Genomic DNA, 22,295 nt, shown 5'->3' on the forward strand with positions numbered 1-22,295 from the left:
GAGGCTCAGGGAGGTTACATGACTTGCAGACTCACTCATCTGGTGATTACTGGAGCTGGAATTTGAATCCTGTCTGACTCAAAGCCCATCGTGTTTCAATGCACCATGACAGAAGACCAAATTAGAAGTATGCTTCATAGGAAAGTGGGAAGAGGGTCCTGGGAAATTAGGAGTCAGAGTACTTCCCAGCAAGCTGTGTGAAAGTGGGCCGGTTATCCACTCTTAGTTACCCACTCTTAGCTTCACCAGCCTAGTCACGGGCTAATACCTACCTTGCAGGGCTATTGCAAGGATTAAAGAAGATATGTGTAAAGCACCTAGCACATGGGAGTCTATAAAAAATACCTTATTTTATTCACATCCATGTAAATTACCATTTCTCAAAGAGGTAGGAGTCATTTCCCTACACATTGAATTCTCAGAGCTTACATTGGGTACAAATTTTGAAATCTAGGGTCAAAGTTAACAAGATTTTGTTATTTTGTTATACGGCTTTGAGAAAGTATATGGTTATCTCAAGAATCTCAGGAAAGTCTTCAAGAAAAGAAAATCCCAAACCAGAGGAAAGTTCAAGGACTTGCTTTCCTACTCTCAAGTCCTCCTTCAGCTGAACTGCTGGTCAGGAATGACAAGAGGACTCACCATTGTTGAGTCTGCTCCTGATTGTGCATGAAAAGTGATAACTACCAGGTCTGGCCCCCTGGAATTGCCACAGCATCTGCAGTGAGAGGAAGGCCATTATCTAAACTGCCTGGAATCCCACAGCAAATCTCTACAGAAGGGCACAAAGGTATACCGGTTCAGGCTTCTGTTGGTCTCTGGGGGGAAGCTGACTTTGTTCCTTAATGCCGTGACAAATGTGTCCTTGAATGAGGGAATTGGCAAGACACCTCTCTCTGCACTGAAACCTGATCGAAAGCAAGTCCAACCCCTCTGTTCTCTCAGGAGTCCCCACAGTTTCTAAGCTGGTTAGTCCTTTGTGATTCAGCAATTTCTATGACAGGAAGACACCATCTTTGTTTCTTCTAGAGATAATCTATCCATGGTGCAGCATGAACCCTCAAGGACCGGGCTGCCTCCCAAATAGGGAAGGATCATTGCCTGAATGGAAGGACTTGAGAGAAACTGAAGATGCATCCCCATGACACCCCAAGCAACCCCCCACCGCCACCCAATAAACTTGTTTTCTTATCTCTTGTCGCCAATGTTGCAAATCCTACTTTGGAGGCAGTGGCATAGGCAAGCAGCACTTCCCACACTTTTTTAGCAAAGAACCCCTTAAAAATAGAGTAATGGCAGAGGTAACTACACAACACTGTGAACAGACCATAAACTACAGAACTGTGCATTGTACAGTGATGACATTTATGTTCTATAAATTCATCTCCATGATAATAAAAAACACATTAAAACAAAACAAAAGCAAGGGAAACAGCCTTGGGAAACTTATCCTTGGGAGGCCTGAAGGGCCTGGACTCAAGTGCACAGCTCAAAGTAGGGACTCTCACGTGCCTGTTGCATTTCACTCCCTAGAATAACCTCCACTTGCTGTGGCTTTTGAAGTGAGTTAAACAACAAAATGCAACCAAGTGAGTTTGTAAGTCTAATTGGTTTTATGAAGCAATTCATAAATTGGGCATCATTCCATCTAGCAAGTAGAGAGATTCTCCTAGGAACCTTATAAAATGGAAGGTTTTTATAGGAAGGAGGCTGGGGCAATGAGTTACTAGCAAAAAAAAAGAGAGGACTGTTTCAGGCCAGAACTTTTGTGGGGGAGTAGTTTGGGGCTGGAGGGCAGAACTGCAGGGTTTTTATCATATTGATTATCTCACTAGTGCTGATCACGACATTTCAGATTGCCTTTTAACAGGTTATAGAACTTGGGACACTTGGGTGGCTCAGTCGGTTAAGTGTCTTACTCTAGATTTCAGCTCAGGTCATGATCTCAGGATTATGATCTCAGGGTCATGAGATTCAGCCCTGTGTCAGGCTCTGCGCTGGGTGTGGAGTCTGATTCTCTCTCCCCCTCTCTCTCTCTGCCCCTCCCCCACACCCCCACTCTACTCTTTCATCAAATAAATAAATAAATAAATAAATGTATACCGGTCACATTGCTGGGAATTAATGACTTAATTCCTATAATTAAGTCTTGGTTTGCTGTTGTGGGGGCAAATGACTTCAATTTGGGTTTGTTTTTTAACTTTTTAACAAGGGTTAAAGTTATTTACCAATTAAAATGTTCTACTTTTAGGTCCTCATTTTCAAATAAAATTGAAACCTCAGGAAGACATACCTTAGTTTCCTGGGGGGTTTCGGAACCTTGTGGCAGCCCCACTCCCTTGTGGGCTGCCAAAGCATGTGAGAACCTGACTTACCAGGATGCAATACCAGAGTGTGATCCCAGGGATGATTCCAGGGTGTGGACCCAGGATGGAATCCCAGAGTGTGGATCCCACCCAAAGTGCGGTCCCAGGACATAATCCCCAGATGTGGGTCCTAGGGTGTGGATCCCAAGTTGTGATCCCAGGATATGATCCCAAGGCATGTATTCTAGTGTGTGACCCCAGGGTATAATCCCAGGGTATGACCCCAGGTGTGATTCCAGGATGTGATCCCAGGGTGTGGATGCCTTGTGTGATACCATAGAATTTCCAGAGAGGAAGACTTTCCTCTGCCCTTTGCTTCTTCTAGCTGGACTTAGAATCCATTTGGTGTGAGAAAAATTAGCAGCAGAAAGTCAAATTTAATAGCACACCTATGGAAAACCCACAGACGTGAAATTCTCAAGACAATGAGGGAACATGAAGCTTATATGAGCTAAGCACAGGCCTAAGGACACAAAGGGGAGAAAACTCATTAGTAAGAAGGTGTTTGGAAAAAACAGGATTGTTCTATCATGTAGCTGAGTTCCTTCTGTAAAGAGGGCCTAGTCAATACTTCTCTTCCAGTTGCAAGCTCTCCTTCCAATGTAAGTTTAGTCAGTTATGAGGGAGGCAGAGCACCTTTCTGGCATCTGCTGGGTTTTTTATTATTTTCAACTCAAAATAATCTTTATGTCAAAGTGGCCCATTTTGGGGTATCTCATCCTGCACCTCTTCAGTATAATCCCAAGGTGTGAGTCCCAAGGTGTGGTTTCAGTATGGGATCCTAGGGTGCAGCTTTGGTGTTGTGACCCCAGGAGGTGACCTCAGTGTGAGGACCCCAGGCTGTAAATGCCAGGGTGTGAATCCTTGCTGTGGGACACTGTACATTCAGGTCCCTGAGAGCATCCATTTCCTCCTCTGTTAAATCAGGAAGCTAGTACCTACTAGAGCATGAAACACACCCAAATAAAAATATACCTTATGTCACAGGAATAATTGAAAAAATAAACCAACATCTACAACAGCTCCCAAAACACCACACATACAGACACTTCTACTAGAGAGTATCTCCAGATTTGAACGAGCTTATACAAGGCAGGAGACCTGAGGTAAGCAAAGAACAAACAAAAAAAGAAAGAACATTTGGGGCTCCTGGGTGGCTCAGTGGGTTAAAGCCTCTGCCTTCGGCTCATTTCATGATCCCAGGGTCCTGGGATCGAGCCCCACATCAGGCTCTCTGCTCCATGGGGAGCCTGCTTCCTCCTCTCTCTCTCTCTCTCTCTGCCTGCCTCTCTGCCTGCTTGTGATCTCTGTCAAATAAATTTAAAAAAAAAAAATGAACATTTAATGAAAGGTTTCCAGATGAAGCAAAAAAGAAAAGTTCCTCTACCCAGCCATAGAGACCTGTTAAGGCCAAGGTTAGGACAGGCTTCTGCAAATAGAAGAAATGCCTTTTCCTCATTATGGGTTCAGACTGTACGGTCAAGAACAAAATGTCTTCAGGACAGTACTTACTTTAATGCATCAACTGGTAAAAAAGGTGAGTATATCTAACAGGAGACTGAACTTGGAGGACTCCCATCTATCATCACTCATTAAGACCTAGCTCACTGCAGCCTCACTTCCTGGGCCCGGTGTGCAGGGGCCTAGGGTTCTCATCAGCCTCTCTTAATGGTGGTGTGTTCACCTAACAATGTTCTAGAAGGGCAGGAATAGTTACATCACTTGGACAAAGGAAAGCAAGCATCCCAGGCCTCAAGGGGCTCTTTTCTATGTCCTCCTTGGGATTTTCAGTCCTCCCTAAGGCCCAAATGGGCTGGGGCAGCAGTGCCATTTGAAAGGACGCCTCAAGTCCAGATGAGGGTGCAGGGAACTCAGTCCCTGTTTCTCCCCTTCTCAGTTCTCGCTGACTCTCCACCCTGAATGAGGGGTCAATCAGATGCCCAAAGGGGCTCTGGGACTTGTGGCAGGCATATGCTCTTACTAACTGGGGCAGTGATTCCTTGTGAGAGCATGAAAGTTGGGTTCCAAAAATGCTACTAACATGCTAATTTGGGGTGACACTTTTTTTTTAAATTTTATTTATTTATTTGACAGACAGAGATCACAAGCAGGCAGAAAGGCAGGCAAAGAGAGAGGAAGGGAAGCAGGTTCCCTGCTGAGCAGAGAGCCGGAGGCGGGGCTCGATCCCAGGATCCTGGGATCATTACCGGAGCTGAAGGCAGAGGCTTTAACCCACTGAGCCACCCAGGCGCCCCCCATTTTTCACAGAGGAAATTCAAGGTTCTTACTTACCAAAAGTCCGTTGCCACATGAACGGGCCCATGTGTCAATTTTCACGCTTCCATGTTTTAGTTCAGCGCTGCCACAGGCTGACAACTTGGGAGAGCAAAGGGTGACATTTATCCTGCATGTCCCTCACTGCTGACACCCAGGACAGTCCTCCGACTACTCATAGGCTTCAACAGTCCTCTGAGAGTGGTCCCTTCTGTACCCCCTGAGGTGTTTGAAGACTGTTGCACAGCAACACAAATGGACTCTTCCAGTTGATGTCCTTTCTTACCTCCAGTTGTTGTGGTGACATCCTGCTCTCCCGGGTCAGTCTTACACCATGGTAGAGAACACAAGGACATGCCTTGCATATGGACATGCCTTGCGTAATGGACACACCTTGCTCTTCTCCCTCCACCCAAGGACCCCTTTCCTATCCTTGCTGCAGGCATCTGTCTGTGGAAAGCAAGGGCATGGTCAACATTGAAAGGGAACACATTCTAGAAAGGCAATGATTAAGGTCTAACAACCTCAAGAAAAGACATGGTTGGAAGACATGTTAGTCTACATTTGTGTTATAAAATTCTAAATGGTAAATTTACCAAGACCAGAAAATTACCATTTGATTTTCCTATATACAGTGGGCAAGATTTATATTTACACTCATCTACAACGAAACACTATAAGATTTGAGAGTGTCATTGGAAGGCTGTATTCACAGGTGGCATGATTGTAAATAATGATGAAACTAGCATTAAATAATAGGTCTCAGGGAATTGCAGAGACCAGTAGATCTGTATTGTTTCAAAACACACAGCCACAGCTTTGGGAGAAATAACAGTGTTGCTACCTTTTCCTCATGGTGAAGGATATGAAGTTAGCCAGGAATGGTACATTTGATAAGAAAGAACAGGAAGAGATGGTGCCAGGATACTACCCAGGGTCTTCACACGCAATGACTCGACAAGAAACAAATCCCTAAGTACCTCTTCTCCACCAATTTGTCTATGCTCATGGGCCCATGAGTTTTGTAATTCTTCGTTTCAATCAAATTGTTTATACAGGCAGCCCCATGAAAAATATTTGTCCAAGGCCATGTACCCCCTGGAGGTTGCCTGGGCACAGTTGTGTCTTTTGGAGGCAGGGGAATGGGGTTTGTGGGGAAGAGCTGGACAGAGGCCTGCTTGGGAAAGTGCATTCAAAGCTGAGGACAAAAGAACCCAGTAATGAGTGGAGGCTTTTATCCCCTTCAAATAACTTCATTATCCTTCCAAAATCCTCTCCAAATGGAATAAAAATAAATTGTAAAAAAGAAAACTGAGCAAAATTAAAGTTTTGAACCTTTTAGGTTAATGTCAGGAGGAAGTATAGCACAGTAGTTAAGAACAGTAGCTTCTAAAGCCAATTACCCTGGCCTCAAACCCCACTTCCATCATTTATAGTCATGTGACCTTGAGCCTATCTGAGCCTCAGTACTCTGCTCTGTAAAATGGGGGAATAATTGTACTCATAGTCTCATTGTCTCAAAAGTCTCATTGATATGCTATTTGTATAACTCTCATGACATACTATTTGTATAATAAATGCTCAATCGATATAAACTGTTATTGTTTATTTGTTGAGGTAACAGGCCAACCATATACAGGGAAAAAAAATCCCAGATCTGTTTCTATTAAATCCAGTTAATTATCCCATTTATCTTTACATTTAGCATACTTTCATTTTTTAAAAGTGTTTTTGAAAGGATATGAGTCTTCTAATTTAAAATCACATTGTATCCCAGTAAGGATAGACAAAAACAAATCCATCCATACCTACAAACACTGCAATTTTTATAGAATTGTAGAGATTGAAAGAACAACTTAAACTTAAATCAAGAAAAAGGCAGATTGACTACAAAGTAACAGCATTTGGAATGATGACAGAATTCTCCAGAACACAATGGAATCGTGTCTTTAATGTAATGACAGAAAGCAATTATCATCCTAGTATTCTATACCTAAATAGTTTGTCTTTTAAGAATGAGAGTGAAATCTTTCTATTTTCCATTTTCACTTACTCTAAGGGCACCCAGTGTAAAAGCATAGAGCATCCCTAAACCCATGCAACTACAAGACAGGTCTTCTCGAGCCTTATCCCCCCTCAGACTGTCACCCCTAAACCCCACCATTATGGAAACTGGAAGTGACTGAGGAATGTACTGAGAATGCCCAAATCCACACTCTGAAATGAGAAAAACACACAAGTTCATGGACTATTAAACCCAAGTGTATTTGCCACCTGTGCCACAGCTGCTGCTGAGTAAAAATTCTGTGATCATTTATATAGAGCCACATTCCAAATACTGGGGCTCCAAGCCCCTCCAACTTTGTCCAGTAGGAAATTACATCTTTTGCCACAGAACCCTTCCTAACCTTTTTAGATCTCTCAGAATTCACATGTGAAATGCAAATGTGCCTCAGTCTGCTCACCTGGGGGTCCTAAGTAGGGTCATACTCCTTCCTGGAGTGCCTGGGAGGCCCCACATAAAAACAGAACCTCTACCTGCACCTTCCCTTATCTTTCCCCCTCCCTGTGTCCTGCTGTCCCTGCTTGTCTCACAGATGTGCCTCATCCCCTCCGCTATGGAGTTCAGACTAACCATTTTCTGGCTTCCTCTGGGCCACCCCAAAGCAACTGTCTCACCATAGCAGAACTGCCTCTGACCTCAGTGGCCCCCCTCTGCCCAGACCCAGGTCTCTCCCACAGCCACATGGGCCCTTAGTGATACCGCCCTGAACCTATAATTCCTAAAGGGTTTTTTCAAAAGTCATTTTGTTTCTGCTATACATTAACCACAAAAGAACTAATTCTAAAGCAAAAAAAAAAAAAAAAAAAAGAAAGAAAGAAAGAAAGAAAGAAAAAAGAATAAAAGAATAAGACAATTATATGACAAACGGCTCAGAACCATGAAATAGAGGCTGATTATAAATATAGGCTTGAGGCATTATGAAATAAGGCAGCTCTAAATTTTCAAAGAACAAAGAGAAAGCAAGAGGATTTTTTAAATATCAAAAGGACTTTCAGGTTATAATTAGTAAATTGACTAACCTTTTTAAAGGTAAAAGTGAATTTCCAAAGCCTAAGGCCTTCATGGGATTCTAGAATACCATAAGTCTAGGAAATGTCCCCTGCCAACCTCCCCAGTCCCCAGGTGAGAAGACTAAAGGTTACATGACTTGCCCAAGGCCACCAAACCTGTTTGTGGCTGTCAGGATTTGAATCAGGGCTCCTGACTTGCTTCTTTAGGTTCTTTCCACTCAGTCTACAAGAGAAGCTGCATTCCCAAATGGGCCACAACCCCAGAATTACATGAACAGATGCAGGCTGGTGGTAGTGGTGGTGGTGGACGGGAGTGGTCACTGTGTAGGTGGTGGTGGTGCAGGAGCCAGTGGTGCTGATGAGATAGGTAGATAGATAGATAGATAGATAGATAGATGCCGAGGGGACAGTTTAAGGGCAACTCAAGGGCATGTCAGCCAAAGCTGAGATTCAGTTGTAACAGGGTACATCTAAAAAATTGATGGACTGAGGAACATGGTGCAGTGGGTAGAGACAAATCAATTAGATGTATCTATAAACAAAATACAAGAAATAATATGGCAACTGAGGAAGCAACAAAGGATTTTTCAGTGCAAGATTGCCATGCATGTTGGCTATTCCCAGGACAGGGAACACTTCCCAACGGTGAGACTCTTGGAGAGCACACCTGGTGGAAACCCATAGATATCTGTTGATTGCTCTTTCCATGCAAGACTCTCAGGTACACCTTGCCCAAACTAAGGTAAGCAGGGAAACAAGGCAAGTACCTTATCTTACCTTATCTTTTGGTTTTGGTTTTTTCAATCACAAGGGAGTTTCCTGGCTGAATGAGACAGTTTGCCAAATCCTGCCCACCTGTCCCGGAGAGGTGGTGGGGGCTGGAAGAACCCTGGTTTTCTCTTGCAGAGAAGTCCCCATACCGTTAAGTCTGAGTGTGGCCATGGCTTTGTAGCCCACAGTGCCACCATGTGGTAGGCACCAGTTGGCTGATAGAACTGAAGCTTTAAGCCAGTATATCACTTCAGGCCAGGGAACCCTGAGCACTTTTCTTTGCATGGCTACTGTGTTAAATCAATGCAGAGAAAAGGCTGTTGAGCCTTAGGGTGCAAGAGACCTCAGGGACCATCTCTCAGGCCCCAGAGTTCTCAACAGTCTCCTCTGTAAGGTCGGCTGTGGTTAGAACCTGTGTGAGACCACCCATGGGATCCAGTCCTCTGATGCATTCCGTGGACTATGAAATGCAGCTTCAGCTTCTACAAGAGCCTAGTAACAACCAGCTATTGACAGTGGCAGGACAATTCCAATCATTATCTAACCCTGGGTCGGGTCCTTCTACCTGCCACCTCACACCTTTATTTTAAGCCCCCTGTGCCCCTTGGAAATATTTTTCTTACTGGTTCCTTGCTTAGGTTAGTTCCACTATCTAGTCTTGTCATTAGGTAGAACAATGTATGAAGACACTCCTGGCATAGGAACAGACATGGAACTGGCCCAGCTCAGCATATCAGATGGCAAGCGTCTGCTCTGTGCATGTTCAAGTGATCCAAGGGTCAGCAACACAACCTCTTCCCTATAGAACTTAGCAAGTGTTGGTGCCTGGCACCACCATTTTCTGCCTGTTGTTCTCAAGGTGGAGCTTGCAGCATTATCGCCAGCAGGACAGAATGGTTGCCATTTGTAACAGGCATGAAACAGACATAGAGCAAGCCATGCAGGTATACAATGATTCCTTCCAGTCCTTTCCTCCTAAACCTAAAAAGGACTTGATGGATATTTGTAACTCCCTTCAGAAACTGGTAGCAGGCGAGGAGGGCAGAGGGAAGAGAAAAAAGGTACAGAATTCCATTTGTGGTTCTGTTGACTTTAGAGTTTGCTTTATTTGAATTCCCTATAAACGTACAGTTTGATTACAGTATGTAAAACAACTTAGGTTATTTCACATTAGACTTTCCGAAGCTGAAAATGGTCTTACTACATTAGATCTTAGCCAAAAGGCCGAGAAGCGATTAATAATGGTCTTAATCTTCGTTTTAGTTATCTACTACTACCAAGTTCCAGCCACGAGCCCAGAGCACCTTCTACTCCCTAAATTGTGGGTTTATATTTTTAGATGGTTTCAGGTTGTAAACGTACACTTATTACTAACTTCTAATCAATGTCATCCCCACGTGTCTAAGTTAAACTTTTTTTTTAATAAGCTCTATGAGCTCAAACTCATGATGCTGAGATCAATAGTCGCATGCTCTTCTGACTGAGCCAGCCAAGTGTCTCTAAGTTAAACACAATTTTGAAGTGTCAAATTTTGAAGTGTCACAATTTTGAATGTGTCAGAAGACACATCTATTTATTGGGCATGGGGGCATCTCAGTTAGCTAAGCATCCAACTCTTGATTTTAACTGAGGTCTTGATCTCAGGATTGTGAGGAATGGGCCATTCTACCCAGATGTATTCAAAAGAAACACCCAGTATAACCCAAATAGTTTCTGTAGTATACAACAAAAAGAAAAAGTTAATCACATCAACACGGGGGGGGGGGGAGATTAAGAATATGATCAGACAATTTGTACAAGGAAAAATAGAAATAATTGATATGACAATGAAAAATGGACTCCTAATAGAAGATCACTAAAAAATGTCAATTTTTTTAAAGTGAGTTTTCATTTTTCACTCATCACATTGTCATATCCCAACATTTAAAGACAAACAATACCCCCTGGTGGCCAGGGAAGGAGAAAATGAGCTCACACTGCAAACATTAATCTAAATTGGTTTGGGTTTTCTGGGGAGCATTTGGCCATCGATAACAAAAATCCCCAAAAGTAGGTGGTTTGGAGCCAGGGCTCCAGGGCAGCCAGTCAGGGCAGATCGCAGTTATACTACTTGCTGGCACCAGGACTTGAATCAAGTTTCTTTCAAGGACTGCTCTATGTCTCAGTGACTAGTCGTTCAGTGACTGTAAAGAGTTGCACCCTGACTGCTGTGAGGTTCAGCCGGTGAATATTCATGAGCACCTTGGACCAGTGCCTGGCACATAACATGGCTTTCATTATGATGTTGGTCCAGGCAACCTCACTTCTACGTATTTATCCTGAGGAAATCTTAATTAAGGGCACAAAGATGTATATATGCATTTATCACTTCATTATTTAGCAAAGGCCAAAAGTGGAAATGTCTGGTTAAATAAATTTTTGCAGACTTTACCTTGTAATACTGTGGGCCCATTAAGTATAATTATGTTGATACATGTGTACTGATGTGAGCACATTCATATTCTGTTTTCAAGAAGGGAGGTCAAGCTAGGGAAGAATAAATATAATGGAACCCTAGGAAGGAGACATACATGTTTTTTAATCAGAGAATGTATAGCTTGTTGTTAACAGACATGTTAACCGTGTTGACCCTTGATTTGGGGGTTACTCAAATTTATTTTTCTTTTTTGATTGTGTCTTCCAATTTTTCTAGGTCAGTCTCATTGTTCATATAATTTTTAAATAATTTATTATGCTGCATACTGAGATGGTTAATCTCAGTCAATTTGAGTGAGCTAAGGGATGCTCAAATAGCTGGTAAAACATTCTTTGTGGATATGTCTCTCAGGATGTTTCTGGAAGAGATGAGCATTTGAATCAGTAGCCTGAATGAAGAAGATGCATCCTCCCCAATGTGGGTGGGTATCATCCAATCCACTGGGGACCAGAACAGAAAGAAAGGCAGAGGAAAGATGAAATAGCTTTCTCTTCTTGAGCTGGGACATTATTCTTATCCTGCCCTCAGACATTGGAGCTTCTGGTTTTGGGACCTTTGGACACCAGGACCCTTCCTTGTTCTCCAATCTGCAGATGGCCATGGGATTTCTCCATCTCCATAACCATATCAGCAAATCCCTACGATAAATTCCCTCTTTATACCTATATCCACACCAATATTCTCTTGCTTTCTGTTCCTCTGGAAACCCTGATTAATATACATATGTTCCAAAGTTCTTATCAATTTTGCCACACATTCTAAAATTGGTTTGAAAGTGGTGAGGGATAAGCAGCATAATGTTAGTCTCCAGAGTAGATAGAAAAACACATTCAGAAACATATAACTTCATAGTGAACACTCAGGTACAGAGTCATTCTCGGTAATTATCACTAGTGTCTGTGTGTTCACATGCAAACACATGTGCACACACATCTATTTCCTTTGGGTTCCCCCTGAAAGCAAAGCCTGAGGGAAGGATTTGGGAACAGGTTCATTTATTTAGAGATGCTCCCAAGAAGCATAAGTGAGGGGCGCCTGGGTGGCTCAGTGATTAAGCCTCTGCCTTCAGCTCAGGTCATGATCTCAGGGTCCTGGGATCAAGTCCCACGTCGGGCTCTCTGCTCAGCAGAGAACCTGCTTCCTCCTCTCTCTCTCTCTCTCTGTGTACTTGTGATCTCTGTCAAATAAATAAATAAAATCTTCAAAAAAAAAAGAAGAAGAAGCGTAAGTGACAGTGGAAAAAAATGCAACAGTGGGGAGAAAGGCCAATAAGAGGAGTGCTAGTAAAAAGTAACTGCTGCAAGCAACTGGAATTCACTCCCACTGGGCACTCTCTGAGAAGCTGTGATAAATCTCAGAACTGTCCCACCAACGCACAGGCAAGCTGGAGCAATTACTCAACTCCCCTCCCACCTGGGCTGCAGGCTACCCTGGTAGCATCAGCTCTCCCGCGCTTCAGGGTTACATCTGCAAATAGGCTACGCAGCCTCCCACAGCATCAGAGACACCCCTTGGCCAAAGAGCAGTGACCCTAGGATGCATGTGTGAAGTGGGTGGGCTGCCATCCAACATCAGCTCAGAGTTGCAGGAGACCCGGATGTGGTGGGGGGACACCCGGATGTAATGGGGGGAGACCCGGATGTGGTGGGGACGGAGGAGACCTGGATGCAGAGCCACCATCTTTCATACCTCCCTTGCCCAAACCCCGCTAACAGGAAACCAGGACTTTGTTGGGAGAATCCTGGGAGGCCGATGAACCCACCACACTTCCCACTCACTGCCCCTTCTCCTCCTCACACACTCACCTGCGACCATCGCTGCACAGGTCCTCAGCTGCTCAAAGGTGTGAGAAACACAAAGGGAATTTACCCCCGGGCGGCCAGGGCTGCACCAGCCCCAAGTCCCACATCATGCCCTTCATAAGCTGTCTTCTGGCTTCAGTGAACAGCCTGGTACTGTGGCCCCCTAAGACTCCCCCCGACCCCAGATACCCTTTGTCCTCTGCAGTGCCTTTCCTCCCTTGCTTCCCCTGGTTCCTCCCACCAGAACTTCTGGGCCTGGCCAGGTGTCAGAACCCAGAGGTCAAAAGAAGCCCGGATGGAGGGTTGGGGAGGGCAAAAGACCCCAGGTGGGGGGAAAAGAGAGATGGAACAAAACTGGCCATGAGTTTCATTCCTAATGGCTGAGGCTGGGTGTTGGGGATGTGCACTGATTACACTACTCCTGTAACCTATGACCAATGGGGACCCGTCACAGCAGCAGAATGGTAAGTACAGCTGCAACTTCTTACCCAGCCCTCTCTTAGTTTGCCTTTACATTTCCCTTACTCTCCTCCTGCAAAGAGAGGTCTGAGGCTTGCCCTCCTGTCTCCCCATTTGGCTGCCTCTCCACTAACCCCTTTCCTTGCTGCATACTCAAAGTCTCAGTGGGCAGATGGACTGGGGTTCCTCTACATGTGAGTCTTGGAGGCACAAGGCTGCATCTCCCTTGAGGCCAGAAATTGCCGTTGGACTCTGAGGAATGGAGTAGGTTGACAGGGTGGGGGCACTAGAGCCCAACCCTTTCTCCCCAGTGGCGGTGGGGGGTGGTAGGAGGGGTCCCTGCTCCACAGCTCCCACAGGGCTGGCGGAGATGTCAGCCCTGCCAGGCAGTCTGGGGGCTCCCTCTCCTCTCCCTGTGGTGGGACCTCCCCCACTCTCTGAGGGCTCTCCCTGTCCCTTCTGCTTCCTCCGCCTTCAGCCCAGCCAACCTCTGGCACTCCTAACTCCATCTTGGCAACCGCATCCCAACAGACCTCACCTAACATGACCAAGGTGCACTCGCTTCACCCCCACTCTGCCCCTGCTGAAGCTCCAAAATAATGAGTACACACGAGTTGTAACCATTGTGTTATTTAAATGTTCACATATAATAAATTAAGCTCTTCACATTAAAAAAAATACAGTGGTGGCATAGATAACTTAATTTTGGAGATAATATCAAAAATTAAATTTGTGGGTCTTTGAGCACGGGGTCCCATCCAGGTGGCTTTCCCTCCCTCCTGCCACTGTGGAAGCACAGCCAGACATCAGCTCTGAGACCCTCTCCAGGACCTCCCCTTACAGCACTGGCTGGCTCGGGCTCTACTACCATAGCACCCTAAGCTCTGTCACTAGTTTAGCACCCTGTAATTCCACCCCAGTCACCTCTTCCAGCACCCCAATTCAGCAGGGAGAGGCTGAAGGGCCTGGCACAGAGCAAGCACTCAGTAAATGACTTTGAATCAGTCACTGAATGACTGACTGAGGCATGTGTCCCCACAAAGACACTCACCATGAGTGTTACCCTGCAGGTAACTCATCTACACAGTCTTCCCACAGATTTACAAAATGCCAGCAAATAAAGATCAAGGGGCTCCTTCAGGCCAGAGTGAACATGGAGGTGGGAAAGGAGACTGCTCATTATAACCCTTTATAACTCATTATAACCCTTTCTCAAGCCTTGGGACCCAGGGGCAACAAGCACCCCTGGTGCTTGGAAGCAGGACAGGTGGGAGGGAAGAAATTATATCCAACTTCTGCTCTGCTTCTTTCCAAAGGAGATCTCTTGGTTACTGGCGAAGATAAGAGGCCTAGCAGCCTCTTCTGTTCAGGGAGCCCGCCTCTGGGGCAGGATCACCAACCAGGGACCCTGGGTCGGCCAGGGCTCCAAGGGCTGGCATCAGACTTCTCCGGTGGCTTTGAGCGAGACAGGATCTTTGATTTTTCTCTCTGGCCCAGGTCCTGGGGGAGCTCTTCCAAGGAAGAAATCTCCAAGTCACTCTCAGCATCAGAAAGCTACAGCGAGGGAAGGGGAAGAGGAAAATGCATTCTGACAATGGAGGACGAAATGCTGGACAGACATGGGGGCAAAATGCAGGTTTGGAAGGAGCAGGAGGGAGATGCTCCTTCTCCTGTTTGTTCCCATTTCCCTGTCTTGGAAGACCTGATTCAGAGACCCTGAATCAGAGTGATTTCAAATGCTCCTGAAATCCCACTGGCCAAACCAAGGCAAGTTCTCTGGAAAGGCTTATGGCAAGTCAAGTTGCTCTTGTAATTTAAACTTTGTCCAGATTTGTTAATTCCCCACATTGATGGAGCTGAAAGCCCAGAGCATTGACTTTTCTGAATCCCTGAGCTGAATGCAGCCCAGGCTAATGCACACCTCCCCTCCTCTCAGACAGCTGCTCTGAGGCCTGGTTAAACACCCTGACTCGAGGAGTAGCAGACGCTCCAGAACACCAGGATCCCCTAGCCTGGAAAGCGGTTGGGCTGTAGCCAACGGAAAAGCCTGAGCAGGCCAAGGGCCCAGGCAACCTCTGGGCCATGGACCCCACTCCAGAACTTTCAGTGCCCTCCTGGCCTTTGATAGGAACATCCTATGCGTTTTTTCCCAGAATGTAAGGCCAAGCAGCTAGAAACACCCTGGGCCGAGGGCAGCAGGCTCTGAGCAGAGCCTCAACCTGCTCTGGGACATAGGAGAAGGGACAGATACTTGTTTAATCATTTGGACTTCCTACTCATAAACCGCACACAGCCTGCATAAGAAAACAAACATATTATATAATAAGTGTATGATCTCGTGAGGACCAAAAAGTGATTGTCCACTCTCCTGGTCATCCCAAGAGATGCCTTTTCAACTGAGAAGGGTGAGAGAGGAATGTGAAGTAACGAGCTCTACATCTTTCTGCCTAAGCAGGTAATGGGCATGTAAGAGTTGTTCCCTGACTGGAGGCAGTGGGGAGGGGGTCCTGATGGTAATGGTCGCAGAGGCTGATGGCAGCTAGAGTCTCAGAGAGGGAAGACCACCAAGACATTCTTAGTGATAAGGAATGACCTTGAATATTCTGAACAAAGATCTCTAGATATTTCCCTTCTATGTTGTCACCTACTACTATGTGCTATGGGATGCCCCTCCAACACCCTGCCCTCAGAGAGAAGTCTCCTCTGCACACACATCCTGGAGTTGGGGTCCAGAGCTGACTGAAGGAAGGAGGTGGGGCCCATGATGGGATGAAGCCGAGCCAGAAGACAGTAGCTACTGCAAGCATCCGGGCACAGAACCAGGTCCCAGCTCTGTCAGAGGCGGGACATAGGAGCATGAGTGACTAGGAGAAACAATCTGTTGAGCAGTTCCTTGTGTAATGAACCAAAAGGCTTCTTAACATCAACAAGGATACAAATAAGAAGTGGCCATTCCTCCCCCTGTGCAGGGGCAGAAGAGACAGGGAGGTCACTGGCAATGTCCCACTAGGGCCAAGGCTGACACTACACCCCACCCCAGGGCCCCAACACTTGGGAGTTGGCTCTATTGGAAATGGCAGGACAACCTCCAAGAGTCCTATGCCCTACCTGAGGCTTGTTTCCCGGCACGGCAGCCCTCTGGGGCCCAGTGTTAGGCAGTAAGAACAGACTGACCCCTCCAGAGGGCTTCTTCACTGGAGCTTCCAGCTGTTTCTCAAGGTTTTTGACCAGCGACTGCACTAGTGTTCCTGGAAGACACCGGAGGGGAAATTCCAGAGAATGAATGCCTCATCCTTATAAGTCATGACCAGGCTCTGGTGTGGATAGAGGGAGTGTGGAGAAGGGTCCGAAGGGAGAAGGAAAGGCAGCCACAAAGAAGAGGCGCACGGGCAGAGAGAAGGCCCAGGCCAACGTGTGCTGGTAAAAAGAGGCTTTGCCCATCTTAAAAATATAACTTCAGTTAATGACGTGAACAGAGGCTTAGGAAGCTGGTCTTCCCTCTTAATGGCAGGACCTCTGCCCAGCTGGTATATGAAAAGCAAGACTAACAGGCAAACACAGCTTCCTTCAACATCTTCACTGAGAAGAGAAGAAGTATCATAAATGTAAATTATCACAGAGGGGCCAAGGGCCACACAGACTTTCTGCAAACTCCATGCAGGAAGAGGGCTAAACAGGGACATAGACTATGAACAGACTCCTGGTGACATGCTAAACCCTGCGGGATGTCCAGGCCTCAGGAACAGCCAGGAAGCAGGGTGCTAACCACCACCTCGTAGGGTTCAAATGACTGAGGGCCTGAGCAGATGTCTGGGGCTACAACAGCCCTTGGTTCATTGATTCATTCAAGAATTGTTTGTTCGTTAAGGGGCGCCTGCGTGGCTCAGTCAGTTAAGCATCCGACTTTTTTTTTTTTTTAAGATTTATTTATTTATTTGTCAGAGAGAGAGAGAGAATACATAATCAGACAGAGGCAGAGAGAGAAGCAGGCTGCCCACTGAGAAAGGAGCCTGATGTGGGACTTGATCCTAAGACCCTGGGATCGTGACCTGAGCCGAAGGCAGTCGCTTAATGAACTGAGCCACCCAGGTGTCCCAAACACCCAACTCTTGATTTCAGCTTAGGTCATGATCTCAGGGTGATGAGACTAAGCCCTGAGTCAGGCTCTGTGCTCAGCATGGAGTGTGCTTGAGATTCTCTCTCTCTCTCTGTCCTTCACACACACACACACACACACACACACACACCCGTTAACTCACATGGGTGTACTCTCTCAAATAAATAAGTAAATAAGTAAAATCTTAAAAAAAAAAAAAAAGAAGAATTGTTTGCTAAGGGCCACTATGTCCAGGCACTGTGTTCCTTACTCTTCATTGTCTTGTACCAGTACCTCATTTTACAGCAAAGGAACCAAAACCCCTCACTCAGACACAAGCAGGTAGCAAGTGACAGAGCCCAGACTGTCTCAGAGGACTCCCAATTCCTGCTTCCAAAATCTTTCCACCCTGTCATCTGACCTGGTGGCTATCAGTACCTGGTTCTGGTGGATTCTGGTGGACTGGGAGGCTTGGAATGAGTGAGTGAGCTCCTCCAGTCTCCAACAGTTAAGCAAAAAAAGGGGCAAAATAAACCTCTCTCAGGTTCTTCCTTCTGATATCTCTGTAATCCCAGGAAAATATCTGATAGGAGGGAGGGTCATTCTCCCCAAGTTTCAATGAGTTGCCAAACCAGAAAACCCAGAGAAAATTACAGGGTATTTCCAGAACTAGAGAAATCTGGCCTGGAAAAGGTCTTTCCCAGTGGTCCCAGACCACTCACCTGAGGAAGCCAGCCCACCTGAGCCCTTGTTAGGGGGCTGGGCACTCCCCTCCGAGGTCTCAGTGTCAGACCAGTCCCAATCATCCTCTGGCCGGGACCCCATTCTGGAGGGACCTCGTGGGGGCTGGAGGGATGTCCGCTGCACCGAATTTCCCTCCTCCGAGTCCTCTTCAGAACTGAACGGGGGCGTACTGTCATGGAGGGGAAGAAATGAGGCCTATATGGACCAGAAACACTTTAAAAGCCAAACCTCACCACTTGTAAGCATGTTTGGTTTGGCCTGAGCCAGCCCTGCTCCTTCCTTGGGCCCAGGTGACAGTCAGGAGGTACCCTGGAGCACAGAAGCCACACCAGCAACTCTGTTAGAAGATGGGGACCAAACCCTCCTGGTGCAGCAACTAAGGCTTAAGGAAGAAATAGGGAAGGAAGGGTAGATTTGTCCTGCCTGGGAACAAGGGACCCTGGTCTCTTCATGGGGGCTTGGGAGGGGACCCCACCTGAGGCGCCTCCTGTTCACTTCTGTCTCTGCCCCTCACCTGTTTGCAGAAGCCTGTGGGAAGCCCTGATAAGGACTGCCTGAGGTTGGGAGCCACAGCCACAGACCCAGTAGGAATGCAGAGTCCAGGGCTCACCTCAGCCCAGGCCCTGGGGAAGCAGGGGTGCTGGAGCGTCCATGTGCTCTGGGACGTGGAGCGGGGGTGGGCATGTGGGCCAGGCCGGGGCCATGGCTGCTGCGGCTCTGAAGAGTCGACGTGGGAGGCTCTGTTGGTTTGGATGGCAATGCCACATGCAGGGTCCTGGACTTCGTCTGTGCCTCTTTGATGACCAATGTGTTCTGCTGGCTTTTGACTAGAAACACAGAGAGGAATAAGTTCCAGGGCATGACTATCTGGGCCTTCAAGCCTGAAGAAGACAGAGAGAGAGGTTCTGGCCCACTAGAAATGGACAAGTCACTCTGTCACTCTATACCATAATAGCCACAGCCAATAAAGTCCTTGCCCCCACTCCCAACTGTCTGTCCTGCTGCTGGCTTGACTCAGGGTTGGGGATGGCCCATAGTTCCACCAGAGACCAGGAGAGCAGCTTGTGTTCCAGGGTCATGACATCATTCCAGGAGTCCCACGGGAGTCGGCAGGTCTGAAGAGGAGCCCGGCTTCCCTGCAGCTTCACCCTGCAGTCCTAGGGCCTGATGTCCCCAAAAGCCCCACCCTCTCTACCCACCCAGGCTGCAGCTGCAAGAGTTCAGACAACCTTGCAGGAAGGCCCTGCTGCCACCAGAGGTCGCCACAGGACCACACGGGCCACCCACATCCACCACTGTCCTCCCAAACATGCCAGTGGCAGGAGGGCTAACGGCAGACCCCAGACCCAGTGCCTCCCTCTTCTGAACTGCATCAAGTCCCATTGAGGCTGGGGTAGGAGTGGGGCTAGGATCCAGGATCAGCAATTTTTTTAATGGAAGAGAAGCACATCGCAGGGAGTCAGAGTAAGTTCTGTTGCATGAAACTCACATGTGTGGACTGTCACCGTGTAAATGTGTTTCTTACTGTAGTTCAAGATAGAAAACGTCTGAAATACACTGCTCTCTGAGAACGCATCTACACAGAAGTAGATCTTCTAGGAGGGGCAGACTGAAGGGAAGGGAAGGCAGACAAACTGACTGAGGGAAAGGAACGGCGACAGCTGGTTACTGCACACCGACAGCAAGCTAAGCCCTCTACCTACAGCAGCCACCAAGCCCCGAGCCCTTAGGACAGTGTTGTTCTCCCTGCTTTACTGAGGATGCAGGAGATCCAGGGACTCAATCAAGGCCCACAATTCCATGGAAGGAAGTGGTCAGTACAACTGACCACTCCCCAACTCAGGTCATCAGCCACCCCAAAGCCAGGGTTCTTGCTACTCATGGCCTTGCTTCATCCCACAGCTTTGCCCCAAAACAAAAGGAGGCGCAATCAAGGCAGAAATCAGCACTCATGGGACCTAGAAAACTAGCATGTGGGCATAGAGCTGGAAAGAGAGGTCTACAAAATGCTGTAAAAACACATTACTCATCTCACACCTCCGAGACATGCCCTGGAGAAGGTGGGGCCCCTGGGCCTGGGAAGGGGAGCTCGGCAAGGGGTGGTTCTCACTCTTGGCTTTCTGACCACAGGAGCAAGGGCCAGACAGGAAGAGGCACCTGGAGGAACGAGGTACCTTTCCTCTTTTGGAAGCCTGTCCTCAGAAGATGCTCTCATTCCTCTTCCCTGCCTCCCTGTCCCCTCTCTCCTCTCAGCCCACGCACCCACACACCCCACCCCTATGCTTGGCCCCATCACACCTCCTAGTCTGGGCTGGTTTCCCAGCTGAGGTGGCAAGCCTTGGCACAGATCAGCCTCAATAGATTTTAAAATTATCGGTCCCTGTACCAACAAAAATCATCTCATATCCCCAGAGAATGTGTCCACACTCTGGAAAATTCCTTAGCATGAAGAGTTCAGGTTGGGTCTGCCTATACAGGAGGAGATAAGAGAATTGGTATCCCTCTGGCCACATATGAGGGAAAGGAGCTGCAACATCATCCTGCACAAACAGCCTCGAGCCCCTGAGGCCCTCCCTAGAGCCCCCAGTTTCAGCAGCCCGGTGGATCTGGGAATCCTCCAGAAATGGGGGGGTTCTCAAACCTAAGAACACAAATTCCCTTCTTTCTCAGTACCTGGAGGACAGAGACTAGAGGGTCGTCAGCCACACATCTGAATTCTCCCCAAGAACCACTGGGCCTGTCCTTGTCACAAGTCCCAGGGGCAAATCAGGGACTGTGATCTGGCCCAGGGAACCACAGTCAAGCTCTGAGGATGTGTGGGCAGGAAGAACTCCACCCAGCCTCTCACAACCTCCCTCTGCTCCCCAACAGATTTTCCATCTGATTCCTATTTGCCTCCACCTGCAGCCCCAGTGCTCTCAGGCCTTGGGTCTTCTCCCGGCACTGACATGCCCCACTTCAGAGCCAGAAACAGAATGGGCTACTCTCTGTTAGAGCAAAGTTCAAGTTGTGATCAAAGCAAGTAAAGCAGTGTAGAGCCAAGCTGCTGAGTAGGGCAGCAAGCTCAGAGCTGACCACAGGCCCAACTCTGGCTCTCCACCAACTTCCCTGGATGACTCAGGCCCACTCCTGGATTCTGGCGTTCCCTCAACAGAGAACTTTTGGACTCAGTCATCTGTGAGGATGCTCCCCTCTCGCCCTTGAAAGTAATGCCCTGTTGGGGACAGCAGTGCGCCCTCCTTGTGTGCAAACCAGCGCAGATCCTCCCAGTCACAGCCCCCAGGGATGCCCTTTTGCCGGCTCACCTGGAGCCTTGGTGTCTGGCTGGGACGCTGGTGCCCTCTTCCTCTGTCCCTCCTTCACTCTGCTGGTGGCTTCCTTGACAAGCTTTTCCCTCAGACTCAGAAATTCAGAAAACCTCCGTGCCTTCTGCTCCCGCTGGGCTCTCAGGAGGGACTCAAGGTGTCTGAGAGTTTGAATGGAGATTCCCTTTGCATCCTAAAAAAGACAGACATTCCTCTTTGAAGACAGAAGCCTCCTCATCCTCCCTCAAAGCCTCTCGTGCCTGCTGCTGGCCTAGGAGTCCCTGTGATCAGCGCTGGGTGTTCTCTGGCAGAGGATATGGTGAGCGTCAGAGCAGGGTGGGCAGGGGGTGCACATTCTGCACAAAGTGTGGTGGTTTAGGGCCTGGGAGCCTTGTCAAAACATGCATGGTAGGCACCTGGGTGGGTCAGTCGGGTAAGCGTCTGTCTTTGGATGAGATCATGATCTCAGGGTCTAGAATGGACCCCGGCATAGGGCTCCCTGTTCAGCGGGGAGTCTGTTTCTTCCTCTCCCTGCCACTCCCTCTACTTGTGTTCTCTTGCTCTCATTCTCTCTCAAATGAATAAATAAAAATAAAAATAATAAATGGGCACAGAAGAAAGCAGCCCATGAGTGGAGAGCACAGAGAGGTCAGGACACAGGGTGACACCCCCAGCAACCACTAGAAACGGAGGAGAAAGACCACACTGCTGCCATGAGGTAAGGAGAAGCCATGTGGGTTTATATTCCCAGATATGAAAGGCTTCCCAGCTGAACAAGTAAGACGAAGAAGCCTACGCAGCTAAGAGCAATCAAACACTTGCCAGGTTAAGAATGCCACGTATCGGGCGCCTGGGTGGCTCAGTGGGTTAAGCCGCTGCCTTCGGCTCAGGTCATGATCTCAGGGTCCTGGGATCGAGTCCCGCATT

The 22,295-nt window shown here is 47.5% G+C and overlaps 1 protein-coding gene across 5 annotated transcripts in view; it reads right to left on the reverse strand.

Annotated features, from left to right (window-relative positions):
• Positions 1-13,837: 13,837 nt before the first annotated feature.
• The window catches only part of DZIP1L (DAZ interacting zinc finger protein 1 like), a 42,875-nt gene continuing 34,417 nt past the window's right edge, over positions 13,838-22,295 (reverse strand). For 4 of the 5 annotated variants that reach the window (XM_059390988.1, XM_059390989.1, XM_059390990.1 and 1 more), the window contains 5 exons: positions 21,369-21,561; positions 18,674-18,890; positions 18,042-18,232; positions 16,332-16,471; positions 13,838-14,777 (listed from right to left, as the gene is read on the reverse strand). In XM_059390988.1, coding sequence (XP_059246971.1) covers positions 14,616-14,777; positions 16,332-16,471; positions 18,042-18,232; positions 18,674-18,890; positions 21,369-21,561 — 903 coding nt within the window. In that variant the 3' untranslated portion in view covers positions 13,838-14,615. Of the gene's footprint in view, positions 14,778-16,331; positions 16,472-18,041; positions 18,233-18,673; positions 18,891-21,368; positions 21,562-22,295 lie in introns of those variants that run through there. The other variant, XM_059390991.1, reaches the window with a different exon arrangement.

The sequence above is a fragment of the Mustela nigripes genome, chromosome 2 (assembly GCF_022355385.1).
Source record: "Mustela nigripes isolate SB6536 chromosome 2, MUSNIG.SB6536, whole genome shotgun sequence".
NCBI lineage: Eukaryota > Metazoa > Chordata > Mammalia > Carnivora > Mustelidae > Mustela > Mustela nigripes.